Source organism: Bos taurus, chromosome 22 (assembly GCF_002263795.3).
Source record: "Bos taurus isolate L1 Dominette 01449 registration number 42190680 breed Hereford chromosome 22, ARS-UCD2.0, whole genome shotgun sequence".
In the NCBI taxonomy this organism is placed as follows: domain Eukaryota; kingdom Metazoa; phylum Chordata; class Mammalia; order Artiodactyla; family Bovidae; genus Bos; species Bos taurus.
Window position 1 is genome coordinate 7,305,257 of NC_037349.1, and position 24,508 is coordinate 7,329,764.

Sequence of the window (24,508 nt, forward strand, 5' to 3'; positions counted from 1 at the left end):
GGTTATGGTTTCTCTTATTTCAAAGAAGGCCGATGTCAACGATGACTCCAGCCTTTGTCGGATCTCAGTTGTGATCAATGTCCATCCCCACCTCCTGCCCTGAGTATCACCGTCCCAAACGTTTCCTGCCCTTTCTCCGTTCCTTCCCTGTGACCCCACTGTTCCCTTAGCCTTGCCAGTCAGTCCTTACTTTGTGCCTTCATTTGGCAAATACGATTGGCAAATACCAGCTATTTTCAGGAGCCTTCCTTTTTTCCAACAGGCAGAGCCAGGTATGATTTCTGTCCTGTTACAGAATTGTGCTCAAATCTCACTTATTCAGTATTACACTTTATAGAAGTATCTCTCTACTTCATTGCATACTTCTGTTCAAATCTTTTTTATTTGTTATTTATTTTTATGTTCGGTTGTGCTGGGTCTGCCTTGCTTTGTCTAGTTGGAGTGAGCAGTGGCTGCTCTCCGGTTTCAGTGCGTGGGCTTCTCACTGCAGTGGCTTCCCTGGTTATGCAGACAGGCTCTAGGCCCACGAGCTTCAGTAGTTGCGGCTTGCGGGCTCTATATCATTGGCTCAGTAGTGGTGCACAGGCTTAGTTGCTCTGTGGCGTGTGGAATCTTCCCGAATCAGGGATCGAACTCAAGTTTCCTGTATTGGCAGGCTGATTCTTATCCACTGTATCACCAGAGAAGGCCTCAAATCTTATTTTATATAATGCATCTGTCATAATTATCTTCTCACATTGTCATCTTCTCCATGGGACTGTGAATTGGTGCCCTGAAACATGGGTATTTCCTCTTGAAATCTCATTGTTCAATATGCAGGAGATGTTCAGGAAATCTTAATCATTGAATAAATTTTCCCCTAGGAGAATTGGTCATAGCTTAAATACTTAGGAAAAAAATCCCTTGGTTTTTTTGTTGTTATTGTTGTTTGCTAGGAAGATTGCACATTATTCTGTTCTCATTTATTACTAATTATATTTTCTAGTTGGTGAACTTTTATATCTTTTGCCTACTACTGAAGTCCTAAGTTTCTTTTCTAATGAATTTTTATTGAAGTGTAGTTGATTTAAATGTCTTTGTTATTTCATATAAAATAATTTGGGTAAGATATTCATTCAGCAAATAATATTAAGCATAATCCCACGTGTGACATTGTTTTAGGTGCTAGAGACATGTAGTTAACGACGAAACAAAAATCCTTGCATGTTGGGTAGGATTTTTCTACAAAACCATCTGTCCTGAGGGTTTTTTTAATTTTTATTTTTTTAAAAATATTTATTTTTGGCCGTTCTGGGTCTTAGTTGCAGCATGCAGGACCTTTGTTGCGGCGCAGCACTGGGTCCTGCAGGGTGGCTTCTGGGCCCTGGAGCGTGCAGGCTTCACTAGCTGTGGCCTGAGGACTCCAGCGCGTAGGCTCAGTGGTTGTGATGCAGGGGCTTAGTTGCTCTGAGGAATGTGGAATCTTCACAGACCAGAGATGGAGCCTGTTTTCCCTTCGTTGGCAGGTGGATTCTTATCCACTGTACCACCAGGGAAGTCATGTTTTTTGCTTTTTGGTGGCGCTTTGCACCACGTGGAATTTTAGTTCCCTCAGCAGGGATTGAACCTGCACTCCTAGTGAAAGCTTGGAGTCTTAACCGCTGGACTGCCAGGGAAACCTCTGACCACAATTTTGGTTAGGTGGTATTTTATGATCATGTCATTTATACTGTCCTGCAGTCACTTCCCCTATCAACCTCTTGTATAATACTCTGGAATCCTTAGGAACCAGCCCTAATTGTCCTGCGGCTTGGGAACCAGATGACTAGGGACAACCCTTCTGTCTCAGGCCTACAAAGTTTCTCAGCTTGTTCAACAGAGAACTCTTGAAAACTAATCCCAACTGCTCGCCATATATAACCTGCTCCCTACAACTCTTAACTTGATGTTACTCTGTCCTTGGGTCCACCTGCTGTGTGGCCCTGCCTGGCAGCCTTCTCTCATTTTAAGGTGTGAATTACAGGTCTGACATCAGATCCTGGATGTTTTATCACCACTGCTCTGCTGCAGAGTTTCATGGAGCTCTTCCTGAAGGCCTTGGGAGTTTTTAGCTTCCAGTGTCCGACTTGCAGGTCCTGTATGTGGCTATGGGGATTTGGTCTTGAAGTAAGGCTTGGTCCACCAGGGGGCGCAGTAGTCTCACGCTATTGCTTTGTGTCCTAGTGAAGGTCTGTGTGATGAGGCTTATCACCTTGCTTTGGAGAGGGGTTTGCCCTTGGTATTTTGGTTGGTCACCTTCTCTGGTCAGGTTTCAGAAACTCAGCTCAAAGTCAAAAGATTTTGTCCATGAAATGCACTGTGTTGCCTTGAATGCACCACCTCCCTTCTATGGGTTCTTAAAATGTGATCCTTTTTTTGTGTATGTGTGGGGGTGGGAATATTGTTTAGTTTTGAAATCCTTACTGGAGGGAAAACCTATTTCGTGTTTCTTCAGGACAGTATCATTATTACTTTGCAAACCTGAAGAATGACTTTCTCCAGAACAGTAACTTTTGCAACTTGGAAACCTGAAACCTGCTTTTAACCTGAATACTGACTGTGATTGTGAAAATTGGTTGTGGCCCTCTAAGTCTAAATCAAAATATTTTCTGGATTCCTAATGATGGCTAACAGAAACACGCCAGGCTCAGCCATTTCAAGAGATGAAGCTAGTATATTCCTGTGTGTTTTATGCAACTTACTAATTTTCACAGCTGGTGCCGTTTTGAACACCTATCAGGACCAGACACCATGCTAAGTGTTTTACAAACTTTGGCTCATTAATCCCCTCTTCATGCATTATCACCCCCATTTTTACAGATAAGAAAATTGAGGTTCATATAGCATACACGATGGCCCTGAAATCCAAACCCAGACTGAGCAGACATATGTGCTAGCCAGCACAGATCCAGACCTCTGACTTACTCGCACATGGGGCCAGGGGCCTGTCACATGGCCAGTAAGGGGAGCACCGACTGGCTTTAAGGGACCATCTCAAGACCCATAATGACCGACCACCACTGATGACGATTTGGACATCCACATAGCACCAGTTCTTCTAGAACTTCATCGCTTCTCCCCCTCCATGGAGGGTTCCACAGAGACAACACACTCAGATGGCCTTGCCCAAGGCAACTTGCCGCTCAAGGCTTCCTAATTCCATGGTGGAACCTTCCTCAGGCTCTGCATTTCTAAAAATATGTCCATTTTATTGGTTACTCAGTATAATGGGTGTCAATGGATTGGTCAAATTGTTACCCAGGCAGCCCATATGGACCCCTGCTGGGGCCTTGCCCGGCTGAGACCCCACCTCAACAGGGAAGGTTCTCACTCCTTTCAGGTTCATGCAGCCAGAGGCTAAACCAAAGCTGAGACTGATGCAGCTCAAGCTTTATTCAATGGCCCGAGAATGGAGAAGTGGGAACTGTGTTTTAGATGAGCTTCTTCCCGACACGGCACAACTTTGGGCCATGGCTGGGGGCAAGGGTGTCACTTAGTAGCTGATGTAGTAAAATCAGTGTAGAGTGAGACTCAAGGGCTGCTGGAGGTCAGATTCGTCTTGGTTCCAACTGATTCCATATGGGTTTTTGTTTTTCTATAGATTCCCTTCTTTGTCTCTGGACCCTGTGACTTAAAGACACGCATTAGCTCCTGTCCACGGGCCTGGTGTCAGCTCTGGCAATAACATACACCTGAGACATTTTTACTCTCTGTCTGCTTCCAGAGTTCGTGGTAATATTAGCACTGGAAAAGCACAACAATAAGGAACTGTACCATGCTCAGCATTTAACCTGAGCCCCGGCCAAACGTTCCCCCAAGCTTCTTTGTCCATTTCCTTTTACAGAATCCTGTGCATCTGGCTCTGCAGTTTACCCGTGGGAACATTGCTCTAGCTTAGGAGTCCTCAGCCTCAGAACTGCCGGTCTTCCGGGCTGGGTGACTCCATCGTGGAGGGCTGCCCTGCGTGCAGTAGGATTTTAAGCAGCGTTTCCAGTCTCTTCCCATTAGAAGCCAGAAGCAACTCCCCCACCCTAAATAAATCTTCCTCTTTTATACATAAAGCATATATATATATATATGACAAGCATATTTACTATTTATCTGTGGTATTATTATTTATTTTGGCCATGCCGCGCATCTTGGTGGATATCAGTTCCCCAACCAGGGATTGAACCTGGGCCACAGCAGTGAAAGCAATAGAAAGCACTAACCACTAGACCACCAGGGAACTCCCCTATTTATACGTGGTATTAAAATATTTTGTGGAGGATTTCCGTGGTGGTCCAGTGGTTAAGACTGCATTGGGGAACTGAGATTCCACATGCCATGTGACATGGCCGAAAAAAAAAGAACCCCAAATATATCATGGGGAGGTGATGACGAAAAAAATGTCTGAAAAGACTCTTTGGGATGGAGTGATAAAAAAAGGTTGATAAACACTCTAGTTCAATTTTTCAGTTCTTATTCATGCAACTTCCTCAGGAAAAATGGCATTTGTGGCTCTTTAAAAAAAGCTGAACCAAAGAGCTAAGCAACTGTAGATACATAGAAGGAAATAACTGAGAGCTGGCAGGAGCCCAGGATACCATATGGAAAAAACTTAGGGCCGATGTCAGCCGCTTGGCTATGACTGGTAGGTGAACCCCAAGAAATCCTCAGCCAGGATCACTGTCCAGCGGAAGCTCTGCCATTTCTAAGTAGAAGAGGCTTGGGGGAAGGGTCTTCCTGTGGTGTGGGGGGCTTGGAACTGTGTTGTCATGTCACTTATTTATTGAGGACATTTATTGACTATGGTTGACCAGAGCCTCCATGTCACTGCCAGACACACACATCTGAATACACTTCCCTGCCCCTAACTATTATTCTTAAATAAATCTGGCTTCTCACTCTGACCTTCTCAGATCCCACTGTTTAGAGAACATATCGTGGCATATCTTGATTGCTGGTCATGGCGCATCCAGAATGGGGAAATAACAAACAGCTCGTTGATCCAGAATATAAAGGTCATCTCTATTGCACATAGCCAGCTAAACTGGAAAAAGAGGTAAATTAAAAATTCAACAAATTTTAAAACATTAAAAAGTTTCTCTCTTGAAAAACTGACTTCCCTCATCTAGCAGAGCGCAAAGCTTCCCAGCTTTCAGTTTGGGGAAATGAGTGAGTAACCTGAACCCAAGCGGAGAGTCACTCATTTTCTGCTTCTTACTTCTTTCAAAAAACCCCACTTGAACTCAGCGTGTGTAGCTGGGTGAGGAAGAGAGAGCTGGTGTTCACAGGAAGCCACGCGCCCTTCAGAGGCACCTGTCTTTCTTAGTGCACTGCTTCTGGAGCAAGCGGGCACTGCCTCTCAGACCTGCCTTGGAGCCACTTTCAGAAAAGCAAGGTAAGGGGGCAGACGGTGTGGGGCGCTTAGGTCCTCAGACCCTGTGCTGCTCGGCCCACAGGTGTGTGGGTTCTGGAAGCGCTGAAAGCTGCCCGGCTAGGCAGCCGGCCGATCACTTGGTCAGCCCGGTCATTCTGCTGGTTCGTGCCAGTTGGCACCTGTCCTTATTGCTCACACACAGCCCTCCCAGCCCTCATCTGACTGGCTCTCACATACTTAACAGCGCTTTCCTCCCGCATACATCTGGCTTAAACTATGTGCTCGGAACACACAGTTGATTTTCATTCACTATGTATACTTTTCCATTTCTGGCTTCTATCAAGACTCCCGGCTCAAGAAACACCAGCCCAATGAGGGCTGCAGCATAATCCCAGACATTTACCAGCTGTGTCGACTTCTGTTTCTTCTCCTGATAATTTCCTAACACCTCCTCAGCCTCTCTTATTCCTTTCCTTTTCACTGGTAAAATGATGGTGATAGACCAGAATTGTTATTTGTTTAATTGGAATTGATAATCATTTAACACAATTTTTTTTTTATTTTTTTGAGAACCTGCGATGCCCCAGGTCTTCAGCATCCCTTTGGAGGAATAAATCAAAACCTCTCTGAGAAACACATACTTTGGGTGTGTGGTGGTCAGAGTGGGAGATGGGGAATGTATGTGGAATTATTGAGCAATGTGATAGGGTTTTGATCAAGAATATCAGGGCGCCAACTAAGAAGGATGCAAGGAGAGGTGGCCTTGAGGCAGAAAGCCGCCTGCCTTGCTCTGACTCACATGTGGACATGTGTGTAACTTTCGGAAGATTTTAACCTCTTCATCTGCGAATTTAGACAGGAAATGAGGGTGGTTGTGAGCATATGTGTAAGGTTAAGATTGTAACCTCATCTGCCAGTTTAGATAAGAAATGAGGGTGGTTGGGAAGGTAGAGATTTTATTTTTGGCTATGATGTGCCTTTTCTAGATCTGTCCTGCTAATTGATACTCTGATATGATTCATGCATAAAATTGATCTTTATATGCAGTTCTGATGAAAAGACCAAAAATTTCCCTCAACTTACCCAACTGAATGTTGCGACCTTCCATAGGGCCTGGAAAAACACACTTGCTGCTTTTGTGTCGGATTGGCCCAAGAGTGCCCAGTCACCCAGCCGGGGAGTCCAGGTGCGTTCCAGGTAAGACAGCGCTCCAGAGCGAACACAGGACTTGGGTGTGGTGTGCTGGGGCCCACCTGTACCAGCACTCAGGAGCTGATTGTTAAATCTTGAGAAATTTTGTGGGGCAGTTGGTGATTTGACCTTGGCCATGGTGGGAGTGTTTGGGCTTCCCCAGTGGCCCGATGGTAAAGAATCTGCCTTCAGTGCTGGAGATGTAGGTTCGATCCCTGGGTTGGGAAGATCCCCTGGAGGAGGGCATGGCAACCCACTCCAGTATTCTTGCCTGGAGAATCCCATGGACAGAGGAGCCTGGGGGGCTACAGTCCAGGGGGTTGCAAAGAGTAGGATACGACTGAAATGACTTAGTGCACACACGTGGTGGGAATGTTTACACCATGGAAACCGCCAAGAGCCACACATCAGAGCCCCCCAGCCCCACCTCCTCACCCTCCCAGACCTGGTTCACCTGCAGCACGTCACTGGGACTTGGGGCCCAAAGAATACATTCTCTGTGTGGCTGTGTGGTTTTCGGAAGACACTGAACTTCTCTGAGACTTTCGTGAGTCATCTACACCACGGCTCAGTATGGTTATTGGGCTTAGAATACCAGGTTTTATTGAAAGGAGTGTGAGAACGGGAACACACGACTGGGATTGAATGCACAATACCAGTGAACATGTTCTGAAGTCTGTAAAGAGCAAAGCACGCAGAAGGAATTCGAATTTTTATATAAAAGCAAGAGGTCAACCTGGTTCCTTTCTAGCCTGATGATTTACCTAAGTCATCTCTGAATTTTGGGCATTACAATCTGAAGGGGAAACATGCATAGATTTTCTACCTTTTTTTTTTTTGGATTTCATGTCAGAAAGGCCCTGGGTACGGTACTGTTGGGCAGGTCATCTGGTCTTGTCATTTCTGTGAGTGATTTCAGTAAATGCCAGACTAGCTTTCAGAAATACATCCTTGAAGAACAGCTCATTGAAAGAAGGTTTTACTTGTCCCTCTTACAAATGGGAGAACCAGAGCTCCCAGCAGTGGGGCAGGAAGAGTGGCAGAGCTGGAGTTTGGTGTCTGTATGCCACCAAAGGGCAGGATTCCTGCACTGTGGCTGACTGCTCTTCAGTTCAAGGACCTGAGCCCCTCAGTGCCGGGAGCTTGGGATGAGTGTCTGATGATCTGGGCAAAGCAGCTGTGCTCTGCACACAGCACCGTTCTGATTTGTTTCTGTTCTGATAGAAATCTGTTGGCTCTTCCCCTCATTAGGTTCTTTTGGCTGGGCTCAGAGCTGCCTTGAGGAGCCTGTAAATCTGAAAATGAACCCCACGGATATAGCAGACACCACGGTGGATGAAAGCATCTATAACAGTTATTATCTCTATGAAAACCTGCCCAAGCCTTGCAACAAGGACGGCATCCGGGCATTTGGGGGGCTCTTCCTGCCCCCACTCTACTCCTTGGTCTTTCTCTTCGGTCTGCTTGGCAACTCCGTGGTGGTCTTGGTCCTGTTCAAGTACAAGCGGCTCAAGTCCATGACCGACGTGTACCTGCTCAACCTCGCCATCTCGGACCTGCTCTTCGTGCTCTCACTGCCTTTCTGGGGCTACTATGCTGCAGACCAGTGGGTGTTTGGGCTTGGCCTCTGCAAGCTGATTTCTTGGATATACCTGGTGGGCTTCTACAGCGGCATCTTCTTCATCACACTCATGAGCATCGACAGGTACCTGGCCATCGTGCACGCCATCTTCTCCCTGAGAGCCAGGACCTTGACTTACGGGGTCATCACCAGTGTGGCCACGTGGTCAGTGGCTGTGCTTGTCTCCCTCCCAGGCCTCCTGTTCAGCACGTGTTATACTGAGCGCAACCACACCTACTGCAAAACCAAGTACTCTTTCAACTCCACGCGGTGGAAGGTCCTGAGCTCCCTGGAGATCAACATTCTAGGGCTGGTGATCCCCTTGGGAATCATGCTGTTCTGCTACTCCATGATCATTAGGACCTTGCAGCACTGCAAAAATGAGAAGAAGAACAAGGCAGTGAAGATGATCTTTGCTGTGGTGGTCCTCTTCCTGGGGTTCTGGACCCCTTACAATGTGGTGCTCTTCCTGGAGACCCTGGTGGAGCTGGAGGTCCTTCAGGACTGCACATTTGAGCGACACCTGGACTATGCCATCCAGACCACAGAGACCCTGGCTTTTGTTCACTGCTGCCTCAATCCTGTCATCTACTTCTTCCTGGGGGAGAAATTTCGCAAGTATATTGTACAGCTCTTCAAAACCTGCCGGGGCACTCTGGTGCTCTGCCAATACTGTCGACTCCTCCCAATGTACACTGACACCCCCAGCTCATCTTACACGCAGTCCACGGTGGACCATGACCTCCGCGATGCTCTGTAAAAACTGAAAATGCAAGAAACAGTTAATAAGCTTCCCACGTTGAGAGCTTATTTAAAATTGTATCAAAGTGACAGTTTCCTGAACAAGTACAGGGGAGAAGAAGAATTATATCCACTGCAAAAAGTAGGGCTTCTCACCCGGCAGTCACGTTTTCTTCCTGCCAAGTACAAGTTCAGTGTGACCAGAGTTCACCTGGACTGAGGCATCCTTCCTTGGTGCGCCAGGCTTTCCTGCAGGGATGAGTAAACCTGAGGAGGCTTCTGAGCAAGCTTCAGTGAGGAGAGAGATGATTTGGGAACGGGAAGACCATTCCCTTCCAACCTGAACTCATGGGATTCTCTGGAGGGGTTTGTAGAGAATTGACTGGGGGAGTAAAGCGCTAATTCTTGCTGTGAAAATGAGGCCTTTGAACTGCTACTAGCTTCTGTGAAACAATATAGAAAACCTTGGGCACACTGTCCCAGTGTTTTCCTGATCATATCTGAAGCACGGTGTACGCCACGAAGCCAGGTGTCTGCAGAAACAACTAGTAAAGGAATGAAATTAGATCTGGATTCTTTTATTGTGAAGGATTATTTGTTAATGAAAGCCAAACTGCCAATGCTGATAACAAGTATAAGCTTAAGAAGGCATTAGAATGGTCTGATTCCTAAACATGAAATGCAAGGCATTAACAAATCTAAACGTAACTTGTGGAAATTCAAACACAGTTTCATTTGCTTATGGTGTGTTTTATTTTCATTAATACATGAGTATTCACATTTAAGAAGTAATACATAGGCCCAGATACATTTATCTGGGGTCTTTTACTCATTTACAAACATTTCCTTCAAAACCAAAAAATAACAAGGACTAATCAAGTAAGAAGACAGTGCTTCCTTAATCACTTCAAAGTGCCTGCCATAAAGTAAGGCAAAAATAGTCCACTAAAAGTTAATGCTGATATGGCATAAAAATGACTTCCAAAAAATTTGGAATTGTGAAAAGTGTCATCTTTTAAAATATTGGCCCTGCTTTTTAACTTTTGGATGATTCAAAACTTCAATCAGTCACTTCTTACAAGTCATTTCAATTATGTAATTAATCATTAAGAGAACTCTCTGTTCTTACAGCCTTAATCAGAATTAAGACTTACGAAGTCTAAGGATATCTGTAATTGCTCCAAAAACAAAACCTACTTTGCAAACTATTACCTGAGCTAACCAGTTTAAAGTGCTTCTGTAAATTTACACATTATTGCATGCTTTCCATTTATAAAGAATGCATTTCCAGAAAATTTATTTTCACAAGGTGATTTTAACAGGGTAAGTTGATATTGCCTTTCTAGAAATACAATAAAAGACAACAAATAGACCTGTGTATAGTTTTTCCTGGTTATGTGTATGTTTGGTCTCCCACTGGGGATGAGCATCTGAGCCGCCAATGTTCCTGTTGTCTGGCTTGATCATCTTTGCTACACGTTATAGAAGAAATCCATGTTCCCGAGAGGAAGAATTAAAGGCTTCAGTGTTAAGATAACCACTTGGGATGGAGAAAGGAGTCACTACTCATTGTCACAAAAGTGCTTGGGGATGAGAGTGGATGAGGAGTGGGGACAGGAGGGGTTCCTGGGCAGTCCTTAGAAAACCCACATGACACGGCAGGGTCTGCAAATTATACTTCTGTGTTTCCTCGTGCGTCTGAGCCATTACTTTCCTCTCTTAGCCTTGGTTTCCTCTTATCTGTAAAGCAGAATAGAGTTCAGAGTGATTGAAAAAAAAGATGACTACTCAAAGTATCTATGTTCCTTGGTCATAAAGTGTGGTTTTGAACTTCCTAGCCAGTGGCTACCTCCCCTTTCCTCTTAGAGCTTGAAGTTTCATTCATTTAATCAGTAGGAGACAGAAATGTAAGGACACCAAAAGACAGAGACTAAAGACTCTGACGCTGGGAGGGATTGGAGGCAGGAGGAGAAGGGGACGACAGAGGATGAGACGGCTGGATGGCATCACCGACTCGCTGGACATGAGTCTGAGTGAACTCCGGGAGTTGGTGATGGACAGGGAGGCCAGGCGTGCTGCGATTCACGGGGTCACGAAAAATCGGACTCAACTGAGCGACTGAGCTGAACTGAACGGAACTGAACCACCGGGGTTTTACTGTCCCTTTAGTGTCCATTACTCTAATGCTCACTGAGGCTGCAGACCACACAGCTCCTGCACCCCATCCGAGGATGGGGTCACCTATCACCTCCAGGACCTCAGGGCCTCCCTTGCTCCAAAGTTGGGAGCTGTCCCCTCAGGATGGGAATTTAGAACCTCTGGTGATACCCAAACATAACCCTCTCAGCTCACTGGAAAGAAAGTTCCTTCCCCTTCAGTAACAAACATAGAAACCCCAGCTTGATTTCTACCAAGTTTGGTTTTGCTTTTTTTTTTTTTTAAAGGGTGCCAGGACCAACAATCACCAGCTACCCAAGAACCAAAAAATTATACTTCCAAAATCTCTTGATGTTGATTCTGCAAAGAACAAGAGCTGTCCTACGTGTGCCTCTTGTGACAGAAACCCTTTTTAAGGTGGGTTTACAGAATTGAAAGAGACATGTGTACCCCAGTGTTCATCACAGCACTGTTTATAATAGCCAGGACATGGAAGCAACCTAGATGTCCATCAGCAGATGAATGGATAAGAAAGCTGTGGTACATATACACAATGGAGTTTTACTCAGCCATTAAAAAGAATGCATTTGAATCAGTTCTAATGAGGTGGATGAAACTGGAGCCTATTATACAGAGTGAAGTGAGCCAGAAAGAAAAACACCAATACAGTATACTAACGCATATATATGGAATTTAGAAAGATGGTAATAACTCTGTATGCGAGACAGCAAAAGAGACACAGATGTATAGAACAGTCTTTTGGACTCTGGGAGAGGGAGAGGGTGGGATGATTTGGGAGAATGGCATTGAAACATGTATAATATCATACAAGAAACGAATCACCAGTCCAGGTTCCATGCAGGATATAGGATGCTTGGGGCGGTGCACTGGGATGACCCAGAGGGATGACACGGGGAGGGAGGTGGGAGTGGGGTTCAGGGTGGGGAACACATGTACACCTGTGGCGGATTCATGTTGATGTATGGCAAAACCAATACAATATTGTAAAGTAATTAGCCTCTAATTAAAATAAATAAATTTAAATTTAAAAAAATAAGGTAAGTTTAACTGTGTGTTTTCATTAGGACCATTCTTCTCTTGCTGCACCATGTCTAGCTTCTGGGGAACACAGTTCAGTTCAGTTCAGCCGCTCAGTTGTGTCCAACTCTTTGCAACCCCAGGGACCACAATACACCAGGCTTCCCTGTCCATCACCAACTCCCGGAGTCCACCCAAACTCATGTCCATCGAGTCAGTGATGCCATCCAACCATCTCATCCTCTGTTGTCCCTTCCTCCTCCTGCCCTCAATCTTTCCCAGCATCAGGGTCTTTTCAAATGAGTCACAGACTAGGTGTAATTTCTTTAAGAACAAAAGAAAGAGGTTTGCTTTTCAGATGGTGTCATTGTTTTGGAATAAGACAGAAGTTATGGCTGCACAGCATTGTGAATGTACCAAATGCCACTGAATTGTACATTAAACACTCTCCGACATAAATCACAGCAGGATCCTCTATGACCCACCTCCCAGAATATTGGAAATAAAAGCAAAAATAAACAAATGGGATCTAATTAAAATTAAAAGCTTCTGCACAACAAAAGAAACTATAAGCAAGGTGAAAAGACAGCCTTCAGAATGGGAGAAAATAATAGCAAATGAAGCAACTGACAAACAACTAATCTCAAAAATATACAAGCAACTCCTGTAGCTCAATTCCAGAAAAATAAATGACCCAACCAAAAATGGGCCAAAGAACTAGACATTTCTCCAAAGAAGACATACAGATGGCTAACAAACACATGAAAAGATGCTCAACATCACTCATTATCAGAGAAATGCAAATCAAAACCACAATGAAGTACCATTTCACACCAGTCAGAATGGCTGCGATCCAAAAGTCTACAAGCAATAAATGCTGGAGAGGATGTGGAGAAAAGGGAACCCTCTTACACTGTTGGTGGGAATGCAAACTAGTACAGCCACTATGGAGAACAGTGTGGAGATTCCTTAAAAAACTGGAAATAGAACTGCCATATGACCCAGCAATCCCACTGCTGGGCATACACACTGAGGAAACCAGAAGCGAAAGAGACATGTGTACCCCCAATGTTCATTGCAGCACTGTTTATAATAGCCAGGACATGGAAGCAACCTAGATGTCCATCAGCAGATGAATGGATAAGAAAGCAGTGGTACATATACACAATGGAGTATTACTCAGCCATTAAAAAGAATGCATTTGAATCAGTTCTAATGAGGTGGATGAAACTGGAGCCGATTATACAGAGTGAAGTAAGCCAGAAAGAAAAACACCAATTCAGTATACTAACGCATATATATGGAATTTAGAAAGATGGTAATGATAACCCTGTATGCGAGACAGCAAAAGAGACACAGATGTATAGAAAAGTCTTTTGGACTCTGTGGGAGAGGTGGCAGGGGATGATTTGGGAGGATGGCATTGAAACATGTATAATATCATATATGAAATGAATCGCCAGTCCAGGTTCGATGCATGATACAGGGTGATCGGGGCTGGTGCACTGGGATGACCCAGAGGGATGGTACGGGGAGGGAGGTGGGAGTGGGGTTCAGGATGGGGAACACGTGGTGGATTTATGTTGATGTATGGCAAAACCAACACAATATTGTAAAGTAATTAGCCTCCAATTAAAATAAAAAAGAATTGTACATTAAAAAATTTTTTGATTTATTATTTTTTTAAATCACACTATGCAGCACGTGGGATCTTAGTTCCCTGCTGCTGCTGCTGCTAAGTCGCTTCAGTCATGTCTGACTCTGTGCAACCCCATAGACGGCAGCCCACCAGGCTCCGCCGTCCCTGGGATTCTCCAGGCAAGAACACTGGAGTGGGTTGCAATTTCCTTCTCCAATGCATGAAAGTGAAAAGTGAAAGTGAAGTCGTTCAGTCCTGTCGGACTCTTAGCGACCCCATGGACTGCAGCCTACCAGCCTCCTCTATCTATGGGATTTTCCAGGCAAGAGTACTGGAGTGGGGTGCCATTGCCTTCTCTGCTTAGCTCCCTGACAAAGGATCAAATCCTTGGATCAAATCCCCTGCAGTGGAAGCCTGGAGTTTTAACCTCTGGATGACCAGAGAAGTCCTGAATGGTAGGTACAGTTTTAAATGATTGGTTTTATAGTGTGTGAATTTTACCTCAACAACAACAAAAAGAATAATAAGAAATAGCCCTATCAGTATCTGTCCATAATAGTCACTCAAACTCTATTAAATAAAAAAGTGTCACCTGCTTCCCAAGAGAAGGAAGAATGCTGGGTGATGTATAGACCTTTATGGAGATTTTTCATAAGAAACTCTTATAACACTCTGGGACATTTTATGCAATGATTTCTGATTTGTTGGGAGTCTGTCTTGTACCACGTGGGGTGGTAGGTGATGGAGAGGAGGATAGGATAAAGGAGTGGACTCTGCATGTATAGATTGTAACTTGAGACAGGAATACACAAGATCAACTACGAAGCAAGCAGGACAGACACAATAACAGAGTCACAGACAAAATGCTTCAGGACCCCAGACGAAGAAGGAATCAATGTCAGATGTCAAACTTCGACTAGCTTTTGAAGTTGGCCTTATAAGAGGAGCCTGATTTTGGTGAATGGAAGGGAGGAAGGACATTCTAAACTGGTGAAATTGCACATGAAAAGGCAGATGCTGTGTCAAGACTGCCCCTTGTGGTCAGGGAGGGGTGAGCAGGGTTTTGTAGTTAAAAGTGAAGAGGGGTTGGGTGCGGAGAGAACCAAAAGAGGAAAAGCTGAGACAAAGGAAAACTTAGGGACCTCATTTTTGGCGGCAGTTTTGAGCTCCTGGGACAGTGGCCATCCTGCATCAGGCTGGAGGAGACTGTTGGGGTTGTGGGGTGCTGTCCACACACCCTGTGCTGAATGAGTACTCACCCCATCCGTTCCAGGAGCGCTGACACTTGGGGCTCTCGGCTGGTCTCTTCAGGACTGTCCTCCCAGGGGAGCAGCTCACTTCCAGCGCCTGAGTCTTGGAGGGAAAGAAACACTCGCTCCCTTGCTTTCAACTGGGACACGCTGATAAGCCATTCCAACCGCAGAGCTGCCCGTAAGATTAGCTGAGCCTCTGTTGCGGCTACATTGTGGTGTGCCCAGCGCTGCCTCCTTCGTGCCCTTACAGATGTTGTTCCCAAGAGGCCTCCCCAGTAAATCTCCTGTATGCTCATCTCAGAGTCTCAGAGTCTGCTCCCAGGAACTCAAGTCTAAAGTGGGAATTCTGGATCATCGCCTAAGATAAATAGGAGTGACCCCAGGTGTGGGAAAATGAGGGTGCATAGAGTTTGCAGCAGGCTGTCCATTCATCACCCTTTGGCTAGCAACCCCATTTGACTCTTGGTTCATGTGCTTCCCTGAGTCAACCTCGCCTTTGCTGTCATAATTCACCTGCCTCAAACCCTGAGCCATCATCCCCACACCACTCTCCTTCTGTTATGGTAAGAGCTCAACTCTACTCTTGGCCATGAGGTCCTGTATTCTGCACTGGTCTGTGGCTTCCTGGATTCAATGAACCAGACACAAGTTCCATTCATTTCGGGATTCACGATACTTCACTCCTGAATGGCCATTATCAAAAAGTCTGTAAATAGTAAACGCTGGAGGGAGTTCCCTTATGGTCCAGTGGTTAGGACTTTCACTTCACTGCTTAAAATGCCCAGACCGGGTCAGGGAACTAAGATCCCACAAGCCAAGTGGTATGACCACCACCACCACCAACAAAAATGGGGAAAAAAGAACGCTAGAGAGAGTGTGGAGAAAAGGGAACCCTCCTACACTGTCGGTGGTAATGTAAATTGGTGCAGCCGCTAAGAAAAACTGTATGGAGGTTCCTCAAAAAATGAATAATTGAGCTGCCATAATCTAGCAATCCCAATCCTGGGCATATACCTGGAAAAAACTCCCACTCGAAAAGACACATGCAGCCCAATGGTCATAGCAGCGCCATTCACAATAGCCAAGACATGGAAGCAACGTACGTGCTACAGACGAATGGATGACGATGTAGTGTATATACATACACACACAATAGAATATTAGCCGTAAAAAGAATCAACTAATGCCATTGGCAGCAACATGGATGGAACTAGAGATTATTTTACTAAGTAGATCAGAAAGAGAAAGACAAATATCATATGATGTTACTTACATGTGGAATCTAAAAAGATACAAATGAACTTATTTACAAAACAGGAATAGACTCACAGATGTAGAAAACAAACTTATGGTTAACAAAGGGGGAAGGGAAGGGCGAGGGATAAATTAGGAGTTTGGGATTAAAATACACACACTGCTATATATAAAATAGATAACCAACAAGGACCTAGTCTATAGCATAGGCAGCTATGTTCAATATCCTGTAATAACCTGTAATGGAAAAGCATCAGAAAAAGAATAGATATATATGTATACCTGAATCACTCTGCTGTACACCCGAAACTAAGACAACATTTCAAATCAACTACATTTCAATAAAATTTTTAAAAAAATACTTTACTCCTTAAAAGCTTCTAATGGCTTCAAATTCCCCTTTCAGCATATCAGAACTCCACTAACTATTTTTGAAACTCATTTCAGCCTTCTCTTTAAGTAGATAAGGTTGGTTTTATTATCCCCAAGCAATTGAGTTCAGGGGAAACAACATTTTAATAATGAAGTAAACCAGCTCCAGCAACAATATCATCACCTAACTGCTTAGTAAAATGCCCAGCACAGAGCAGTTGTTCAATTATTTTTTTAGTGAATGAGTGAATTTCCTTATCTCTTAATTAAGTACTCTATGCTGGCAACTCAAGTTTCTATTTCACTACACAAAGTTCAGCAGCCTGCTCTCCAAAATCCCCAATATGTTTCTAATAAAACTTTGTGTGACAGAGTTCAAAGATTGATTGACTTGCCTCCTAGTTCCAGAAATTAGTGGGTGGTCTTTGGGTCAAAAATGACTTCACTATGACTTTTGGTATGAACAGAGTTGCAGAAATCTGCATTTTCGTCTTCTCTGGGAAAGTATAAAATATCAGCAAGAAGAATGAAAAACCCCACAAACTCCATTTTCAATCAAACTTGGAGAGAGAAAAATACTTTTCAGAGTCTAAAATATACATGAAGGGCCTACTAAAAGCGGCCGATGCCAGGCACAGACGTGGAGGAAGCATATGGCAGGGACAGAGCTCACAGTCTCTGCAGAAACCCATTTCCCATAGGGAGAGGTTTACCGCCGGGGGCAGGGGCAGGGGCTGGCAGGAGCAGAGCTGGAATCAGAAGCCCTCCGAGGCCCAGTTTGGTTCAGAGGAGGCAGATTTGCTCAGTTTCAGATCTGCAGGGTGCAATCTGTCTCTGTGGCTGTAGAAGAGAGTCATTGGATTGTGAAAACAGCTTGCCTCCTGGAAAAGAACGGACACCCTGCCTCAAACACATGCATACTCATACTTAACAATTCAAAGATAGACACTCAGAAAAATAATACTGACTACAATCAGGCTAGGAATACTATAGAAATATAGGAATATAATATTTTATTATTTTATCATCAAATATATTTGTCCCCAGCTTCCCTTGTGGCTCAGCTGGTAAAGAATCCACCTGCAATGAGGGAAACCTGGGTTTGATCCCTGGGTTGGGAAGATCCCCTGGAGAAGGGAAAGGCTACCCACTCCAGTATTCTGGCCTGGAGAATTCCATGGACTGTATAGTCCATGGGGTCACAAAGAGTTGGACACGACTGAGAGACTTTCACTTTCACTTTCTTAAAATGCTTAACAGGGCACTCCTGAGATATTTTAGCTCAGGACAGAAGACAAGAACGCCTGCTGTCACTGCTGCAGTGACTGTCACTGTCACACAATACCAGGCTTTGAGATACCAGCTCCTTCCTATTTAGGGATAAATTAGAGGTATAAAAATTGGGAAAGAGGGATATTCTACAAAATACCTGACCAGGATCCTTCAAAACTGTTAACATCAGTAAAAACAAAGAAAGTCTGAGAAATTGTCTCAGACTAGAGGAGCCTGAAGAGACATGATGATAAAATGTAGTTGTGGAACAGAAAAGAACATCAGCTAAAAACTAAGGTCATTTCAATAAAGTATGGACATTAGCTGATAATAATACATCAATAATGGTTCATTCAGTGTAACAAATGTATCACAAAAATGTAAGATGTTAGTAATAGGGAAAATGGGGCATGGGGTATATGGGAACACTCTACTTTCTTCATAATTTTCTTTTATTCTTACAGTTTCAGTGAGATATAATTGACATACAGCATCATATACATTTGAGCTTCCCAGGCATCTCAGCTGGTAAAGAATCTGCCTGCAATGCAGGAGACCCCGGTTTGATTCCTGGGTCAAGAAGTTCCCCTGGAGAAGGGATAGACTATCCACTCCAGTATTCTTGGGCTTCCCTGGTGGCTCAGAAGGTAAAGAATCCACTTGCAATGCGGGAGACCAGGGTTCGATCCCTGGGTCGGGAAGATCCCCTGGAAGAGGGCATGGCAACTTACTCCAGTACTCTTTGCCCGGAGAATCCCATGGACAGAGGAGCCTGGTGGGCTACAGTCCATGGGGTCTCAAAGAGTCAGACACGACTGAGTGAGATAGATACTGTATAAGTTTAAGGTGTACAGCATGATGATTTCTAAAATATTTATTTGCTTATTTGGCTGTCCCAGATCTTAGCTGCACTCTTAGTTGCTGCATGTAGGATCTGGTTCCTTGACCAGGGATCAAACCTGGACTCCTACATTGGGAGCATGGAATATTAGCCCCTGGACCACTAGGGAAGTCCCCAGCATAACGATTTGACTTACATACATCATGAAATAATTACCATGTAAGTGTAGGGAATATCCATCAACTTATAGAGATATGAAATCAAAAAAAGGATACCAAAGATATTACATAATTATTGCATATATTCCCCCACACTGTCCATTTTATACTTGTTAGTCATATATTTTGTAACTGGAAACCTGTACCCCTTAAACTCCGTCACCTGGTTTACTCATCCCCCACACCCTCCCTTCTGTTTCTGTCTTTTTATGTTTGTTCATTTTGTTTTGTTTTTGTTAATTTATTCTCACATCCATACATGGCTATTGGAAAAACCATGGCTTTGACTCGACGGACCTTTGTTGGCAAAATAATGTCTCTGCTTTTCAATATGCTGTCTAGGTTGGTCATAACTTTCCTTCCAAGGAGTAAGCATCTTTGAATTTCATGTCTGCAGTCACCATCTGCAGTGATTTTGGAGCCCCCCAAAATAAAGTCTGTCATTGTTTCCATTGCTTCCCCATCTATTTGCCATGAAGTGATGGGACCAAATACCATGATCTTAGTTTTTTGAATGTTGAGTTTTAAGCCAACACTTTCACTGTCCTCTTTCACTTTCATCAGGAGGCTCTTTAGTTATTCTTTGCTTTCTGCCATAAGGGTGGTGTCACCTGCATATCTGATTTCTCCCAGAAATCTTGATTCCAGCTTGTGCTTCATCCAGCTCAGCGTTTCTCATGATGTACTCTGCATATAAGTTAAATAAGCAGAGTGACAATATACAGTCTTGGAGTACTCCTTTCCCAATTTGGAACCAGTCTGTTGTTCCAAGTCCAGTTCTAAATGTTGCTTCCTGACCTGCATACAGATTTCTCAGGACATAGGTCAGGTGGTCTGGTATTCCCATCTCTTTCAGAATTTTTCAGTTTGTTGTGATCCACACACTCAAAGGCTTTGGCATAGTCAATAAAGAAATAGATGTTTTTCTGGAACTCTTTTGCTTTTTCGATGATCCAGCAGATGTTGGCAATTTGATCTCTTGTTCCTCTGCCTTTTCTAAATCCAGCTTGAACATCTGGAAGTTCACGGTTCACATATTACTGAAGCCTGGCTTGGAGAATTTTGAGCATTATTTTGCTAGCATGTGAGATGAGTGCAATTGTGCGGTAGTTTGAGCATTCCTTGGCATTGCCTTTTTTTGGGATTGGAAAGAAAACTGACCTTTTCCTGTCCTGTGGCCATTGCTGAGTTTTCCAAATTTCCTGACATATTGAGTGCAGCACTTCCACAGCTTCACCTTTTAGGATTTGAAATAGCTCCACTGGAATTCCATCACCTCCACTAGCTTTGTTTGTAGTGATGCTTCCTAAGGCCACATGACTTTACATTCCAGGATGTCTGGCTCTAGGTGAATGATCACACCATCGTGATTATCTGGGTTGTAAAGATCTTTTTGTGTAGTTCTTCTGCGTATTCTTGCCACCTCTTCCTAATATCTTCTGCTTCTGTTAGGTCCATACCATTTCTGTCCACCCATTCGTCACAAATGGCAAGATTTCATTCTTTAGTGTGGCTGAGTAATATTACATTGTTTGCGTATCTTAACCTGTGAACCAGTGGAAGTGACAGTGTTAGGTACTCAGTCGTGTTCAACTCTTTGTGACCCCATGGACTGTTTGTCCATGGAATTCTCCGTGCAAGAACACTGGAGTGGGTAGCCATTCCCTTCTCCAGGGGATCTTCTGACCCAGGGATCGAACCCGGATCTCCTGTACTGCAGGTAGATTCTTTACCATCTGAACCACCAGGGAAGCCCATCTCTACCTGTATCTATATCTAAATCTTCTAAAAAAGAATATTTATACATATATACCTGAATCACTTTGCTATATACCTGAAACTAACACAAAATTCTAAATAAACCATACTTCAATAAAAAAAATAAAGATGGCAACATAAAATCAAAGGAGGGACACACAGATTTACTTAAGGAGTGGGCCAGTTGGAGTGTTATCTGGAAAAAAAATTAAGCTTGATTCATGTGTCATATGTACATGGTTAAGTGGCAAATAGATAAAAATTTAAACCTAAAAATTGGAACAATATAAGTTCCAAATGGAAACATGGAAGAATTTCTTCAGAATTTTGGCACAGGCAAGAATATTCTCAAAATTCAGAAGCCATAAAAGAAATGAGTAATAAATTCAACCATGTGAATACAAAAATGTGCACGATGAAACATCGCCAAGATAAAACTCAGAAGACAAGTGATGAACTGGAGAAAATATGTTTATGCATTTGAACTGTTTTTCTAACAGCTAAATGGCAAAAGGATGTTTCTTACATTATTCTCAATACTTTTCTATATGGTTAAAACATTTAATAAAAAAGTAATTAATTTTTTATTAAATGTTTTAAATTTTTTAAATTTAAATGTTTACATTTTTTATTAAATCTTTTATTAAATGGTATATTATGGAATATGCCATTAAAAAAAGAATGGCTTCCAGATATAAACTTACCACTATGCACAAAAGTTCATGATATATATTAAGTTTTTTTTGGTTTGTTTTGGCCATGTGGCTTTTTGTGAACACAGGCCCTGGCGCTCAAAGTGTCTAGTCTTAACCACTGGACTCCCCAGGAATTCCTGTAAGTTCATGATAAAAACCTGGAATGATGAACCTAAAACTTAAATCCCAAACTCTTATTCATTTAAAATTTTTCTGGATTTGTTGAGATATTATTGATGTTAGCCATTTCTTAAAATTATTTTTAATTAAAAAATTTTATGCAATTTGAAAATATGTATTTACTTGTTTTTGGCTTCACTGGGTCTTCACTGCTGCACGTGAGCTTTCCCCAGTTGTGGCACGCTGGCTCAGTTGCCCTGTGGCCTGCGAAAACTTCGCGGACCAGGGATCAAACCTGTGTTCCCTGCATTGGCTTTGGCAGGGGATTCTCAACCACTGAACCACCAGGACGTCTTTTATCCACTTTTATAGAGGGAAGAATTATACTACTTTACAATTTCTAGGCTTCTTAATTTCTTTAAACAAACATGCCTTATTTTCACAACCTGCTAAAACAATCAGGATCTCCCCATTTTAGAAAAATAAAAAGAGGGAGGCCTTGTGATTGGGGAAAGTTGACTAATGAACCGCAGACAGGATCTAAAAAGTAGGGCTCCCAGGTGAGGTGAGCAGGTGGTTGCTCATGCCGGTATGATACCTGCCTACAGAGATGGCTACTTTGAAGAAGATGCTGATGTCAGTCGTGGGATGGGAAGCAGAGTTTGCATATGAGATGGTTACAAGATAACTTGTGGGAACCTGCAGAATGTCTGCACTCTTTTGATCTCACAGGAGATAAGCCAAGGTTATGCTTGGAGCCCCACCAGGCAGGAAAGAGCTCTGCATCAACACTGGACTGTACAGCCACCTCTCCACGGTTGCCTTGGTTTGAGGGATTCCTCCTAATGGTAATTACATCGCTACAAAAACATCACATGCAAATAAAGTGAATGGTGGTTCAAGTGGTGGATTTTGTGGTCTAGCTGGGCTTCTCTTGGGGGAACGACTGAGAAGGAGTTTGAGAGGGGTTGCACAGTTGACAAGAGTAAGCTTATGAGGGAATGGATTTAAGCTGAAAATTAAAAAAAAATCATCTTTTGGAAGCTTCTTGAAGGTTACAGACACGTTGAGTCTATCACAGAGAAGACTTCCAATTAAGGTGCAACATAAGTCTACAGTTTGGGGGCCTTTCTGTTTTCCAAAACTCACTGGGATGTAACAAGAGAAATTTAAAAGATGGTTGGATACAAAAGCCACTTTAGAAAATACCTTGACAATTGTAAATTTGAACGTATATGTACCCTATGATCCAGGAATTCTATATCTAGGTATTTGTGCAAGATCTGAGTTCTTAAAAAGGCTTGTACAAGAATGTTCACAACATCATACTTGATGGTGAAAGACTGAATGCCTTCCCCTTTTAAATTTTTTAATTTATTTTTAATGGGAGGATAATTGCTTTACAATATTGTGTTGGTTTCTGCCATACATCAACATGAATCAGCCATGGGTATATACATGTGTCCCCTTCCTCTTGAACCTCCCTCCCACCCCCCACCCCATCCCACCCTTCTAGGTTGTCACGGAGCACTAGATTGAACTCCCTGTGTCATATAGCAACTTCCCACTGGCTATCTATTTTACACATGGAAATGTATATATCTCCATGCTACTCTCTCAGTTTGTCCCACCTTCTCCTGCCCCCGCTGTGTCCATAAGTCTGTTTTCTGTGTCTGAGTCTCTATTCCCGCCCTGCAAATAGGTTCATCAGCACTATTTTTCTAGGTTCCATATGTATGCATTAATACGCAATATTTGTTTTTTTCTTTCTGACTTACTTCACTCTGTACAATGTCACTAGAACGGACTCAAATGTGTTCCTGTTTATGACTGAGCAATATTCCATTGTATATATATACCACAACTTCTTTATCCATTCATATGTTGACAGACATCTAGGTTGCTTGCATGTCCTGGCTATTGTGAACATTGGGGCACATGTGTCTTTTTCAATTATGGTTTTCTTAGGGTATATGCCCAGTGGCGGGATGGCTGGGTCATTTGGTAGTTTTATTCCTAGTTTTTCAAGAAATCTCCATCCTGTTCTCCATAGTGACTGTATCTGTTTGCATTCCCACCAACAGTGCAAGAGGGTTCCCTTTTTTTTTACATCCTCTCCAGCATTTATTGTTTGTAGATTTTTTGATGATGGCCATTCTGACCAGTGTGAGGTGATACCTCATTGTCATCGTCTTTGCCTTAAAATCAGGAACAAGACAAGGATGTCTGCTCTTGCCACTTCTATCATTGTATATTGGAGGTTCTGGTTAGGAAAATATGGCAAGAAAAAGAAATACTGAATGAAATGCATCCAGATTGGAAAGGAAGAAGTAAAACGATGTCTCTCTGCAGAGGACGTGATCTTTTATGTAGAAAATTATAAGGAATCCATAAAAAAGGAAAACTCTTAGGGCTATTAAGTGAGTTCAGCAGATTATAGGATACAAGATCAACATAAATCAATACTATTTCTATTCAAATATCAATCTCATCCAGAAATCCTCACAGACATACCCAGAATACTGTTTAACCAAATGTCTGTGGCTCAGTCAGGTTGACACATAAAATTAACCATTAGAAGTTGCCTGCACTGGCTTGATTTCACAGGGTCTCTGGAGCATGAATTGTTCCACAGAATTAGTTCCATTTTGAGGCAAAGAGTCTGGCCTTTTGTATCCACATGTCAGTGAAGCATCTTCCTACTTAGGCCAAGAGTAGATCTGTGGTAGGACTTCCTCGGTGGCTGGTCCACTGGATAAGACTGTGCACTTCCAGTGCAGGGCCTGGGTTCGATCTCTGGTCAGGGAATTAGATCCCACATGCCATGCAGCCAATACATAAATAAATTAAATAAGAGAGTAGTTTTCTGGGGAAAAAAGCAACTAACACTCACAGCAGCTAAAGGAGGGGGTGCAGCAGTAGGCAAAGGCTTCTGGGTAGGGTACCAATAACATCCAA

General features: G+C 43.3%; 1 protein-coding gene and 1 non-coding gene across 5 annotated transcripts; one reads left to right on the plus strand and one right to left on the minus strand.

Moving 5' to 3' along the window:
• Window positions 1-1,052: 1,052 nt before the first annotated feature.
• On the plus strand, window positions 1,053-10,305 carry CCR4 (C-C motif chemokine receptor 4). Of its 4 annotated transcripts, none has more exons than XM_059879488.1 (4): window positions 1,053-5,062; window positions 5,254-5,401; window positions 6,428-6,577; window positions 7,823-10,305. In XM_059879488.1, the coding sequence occupies exons 3-4, from the start codon at window positions 6,472-6,474 to the stop codon at window positions 8,950-8,952; spliced, it is 1,236 nt and encodes a 411-aa protein (XP_059735471.1). In that variant the 5' UTR covers window positions 1,053-5,062; window positions 5,254-5,401; window positions 6,428-6,471; the 3' UTR covers window positions 8,953-10,305. The 4 variants fall into 4 exon arrangements, with proteins under 4 accessions (XP_059735471.1, XP_059735472.1, XP_015314895.1 ...); XM_059879489.1 differs by having other exon boundaries at window positions 6,491-6,577; XM_015459409.3 differs by having other exon boundaries at window positions 1,053-5,401.
• Window positions 10,306-11,374: 1,069 nt separating this feature from the next.
• Window positions 11,375-11,504, minus strand: LOC112443562 (U11 spliceosomal RNA). The gene has a single exon (XR_003031973.1). It is a non-coding gene; the product is annotated as a U11 spliceosomal RNA (small nuclear RNA).
• Between the last annotated feature and the right edge of the window lie 13,004 nt (window positions 11,505-24,508).

Coding starts and splice junctions, on each gene's coding strand:
- CCR4 (XM_015459409.3), top strand. CDS start 6,472: ATGTTGCGACCTTCCATAGGGCCTGGAAAAACACACTTGCTGCTTTTG. Junction 6,578..7,822: donor GGAGTCCAGGTGCGTTCCAG/GTAAGACAGCGC, acceptor TCCCCTCATTAG/GTTCTTTTGGCTGGGCTCAG.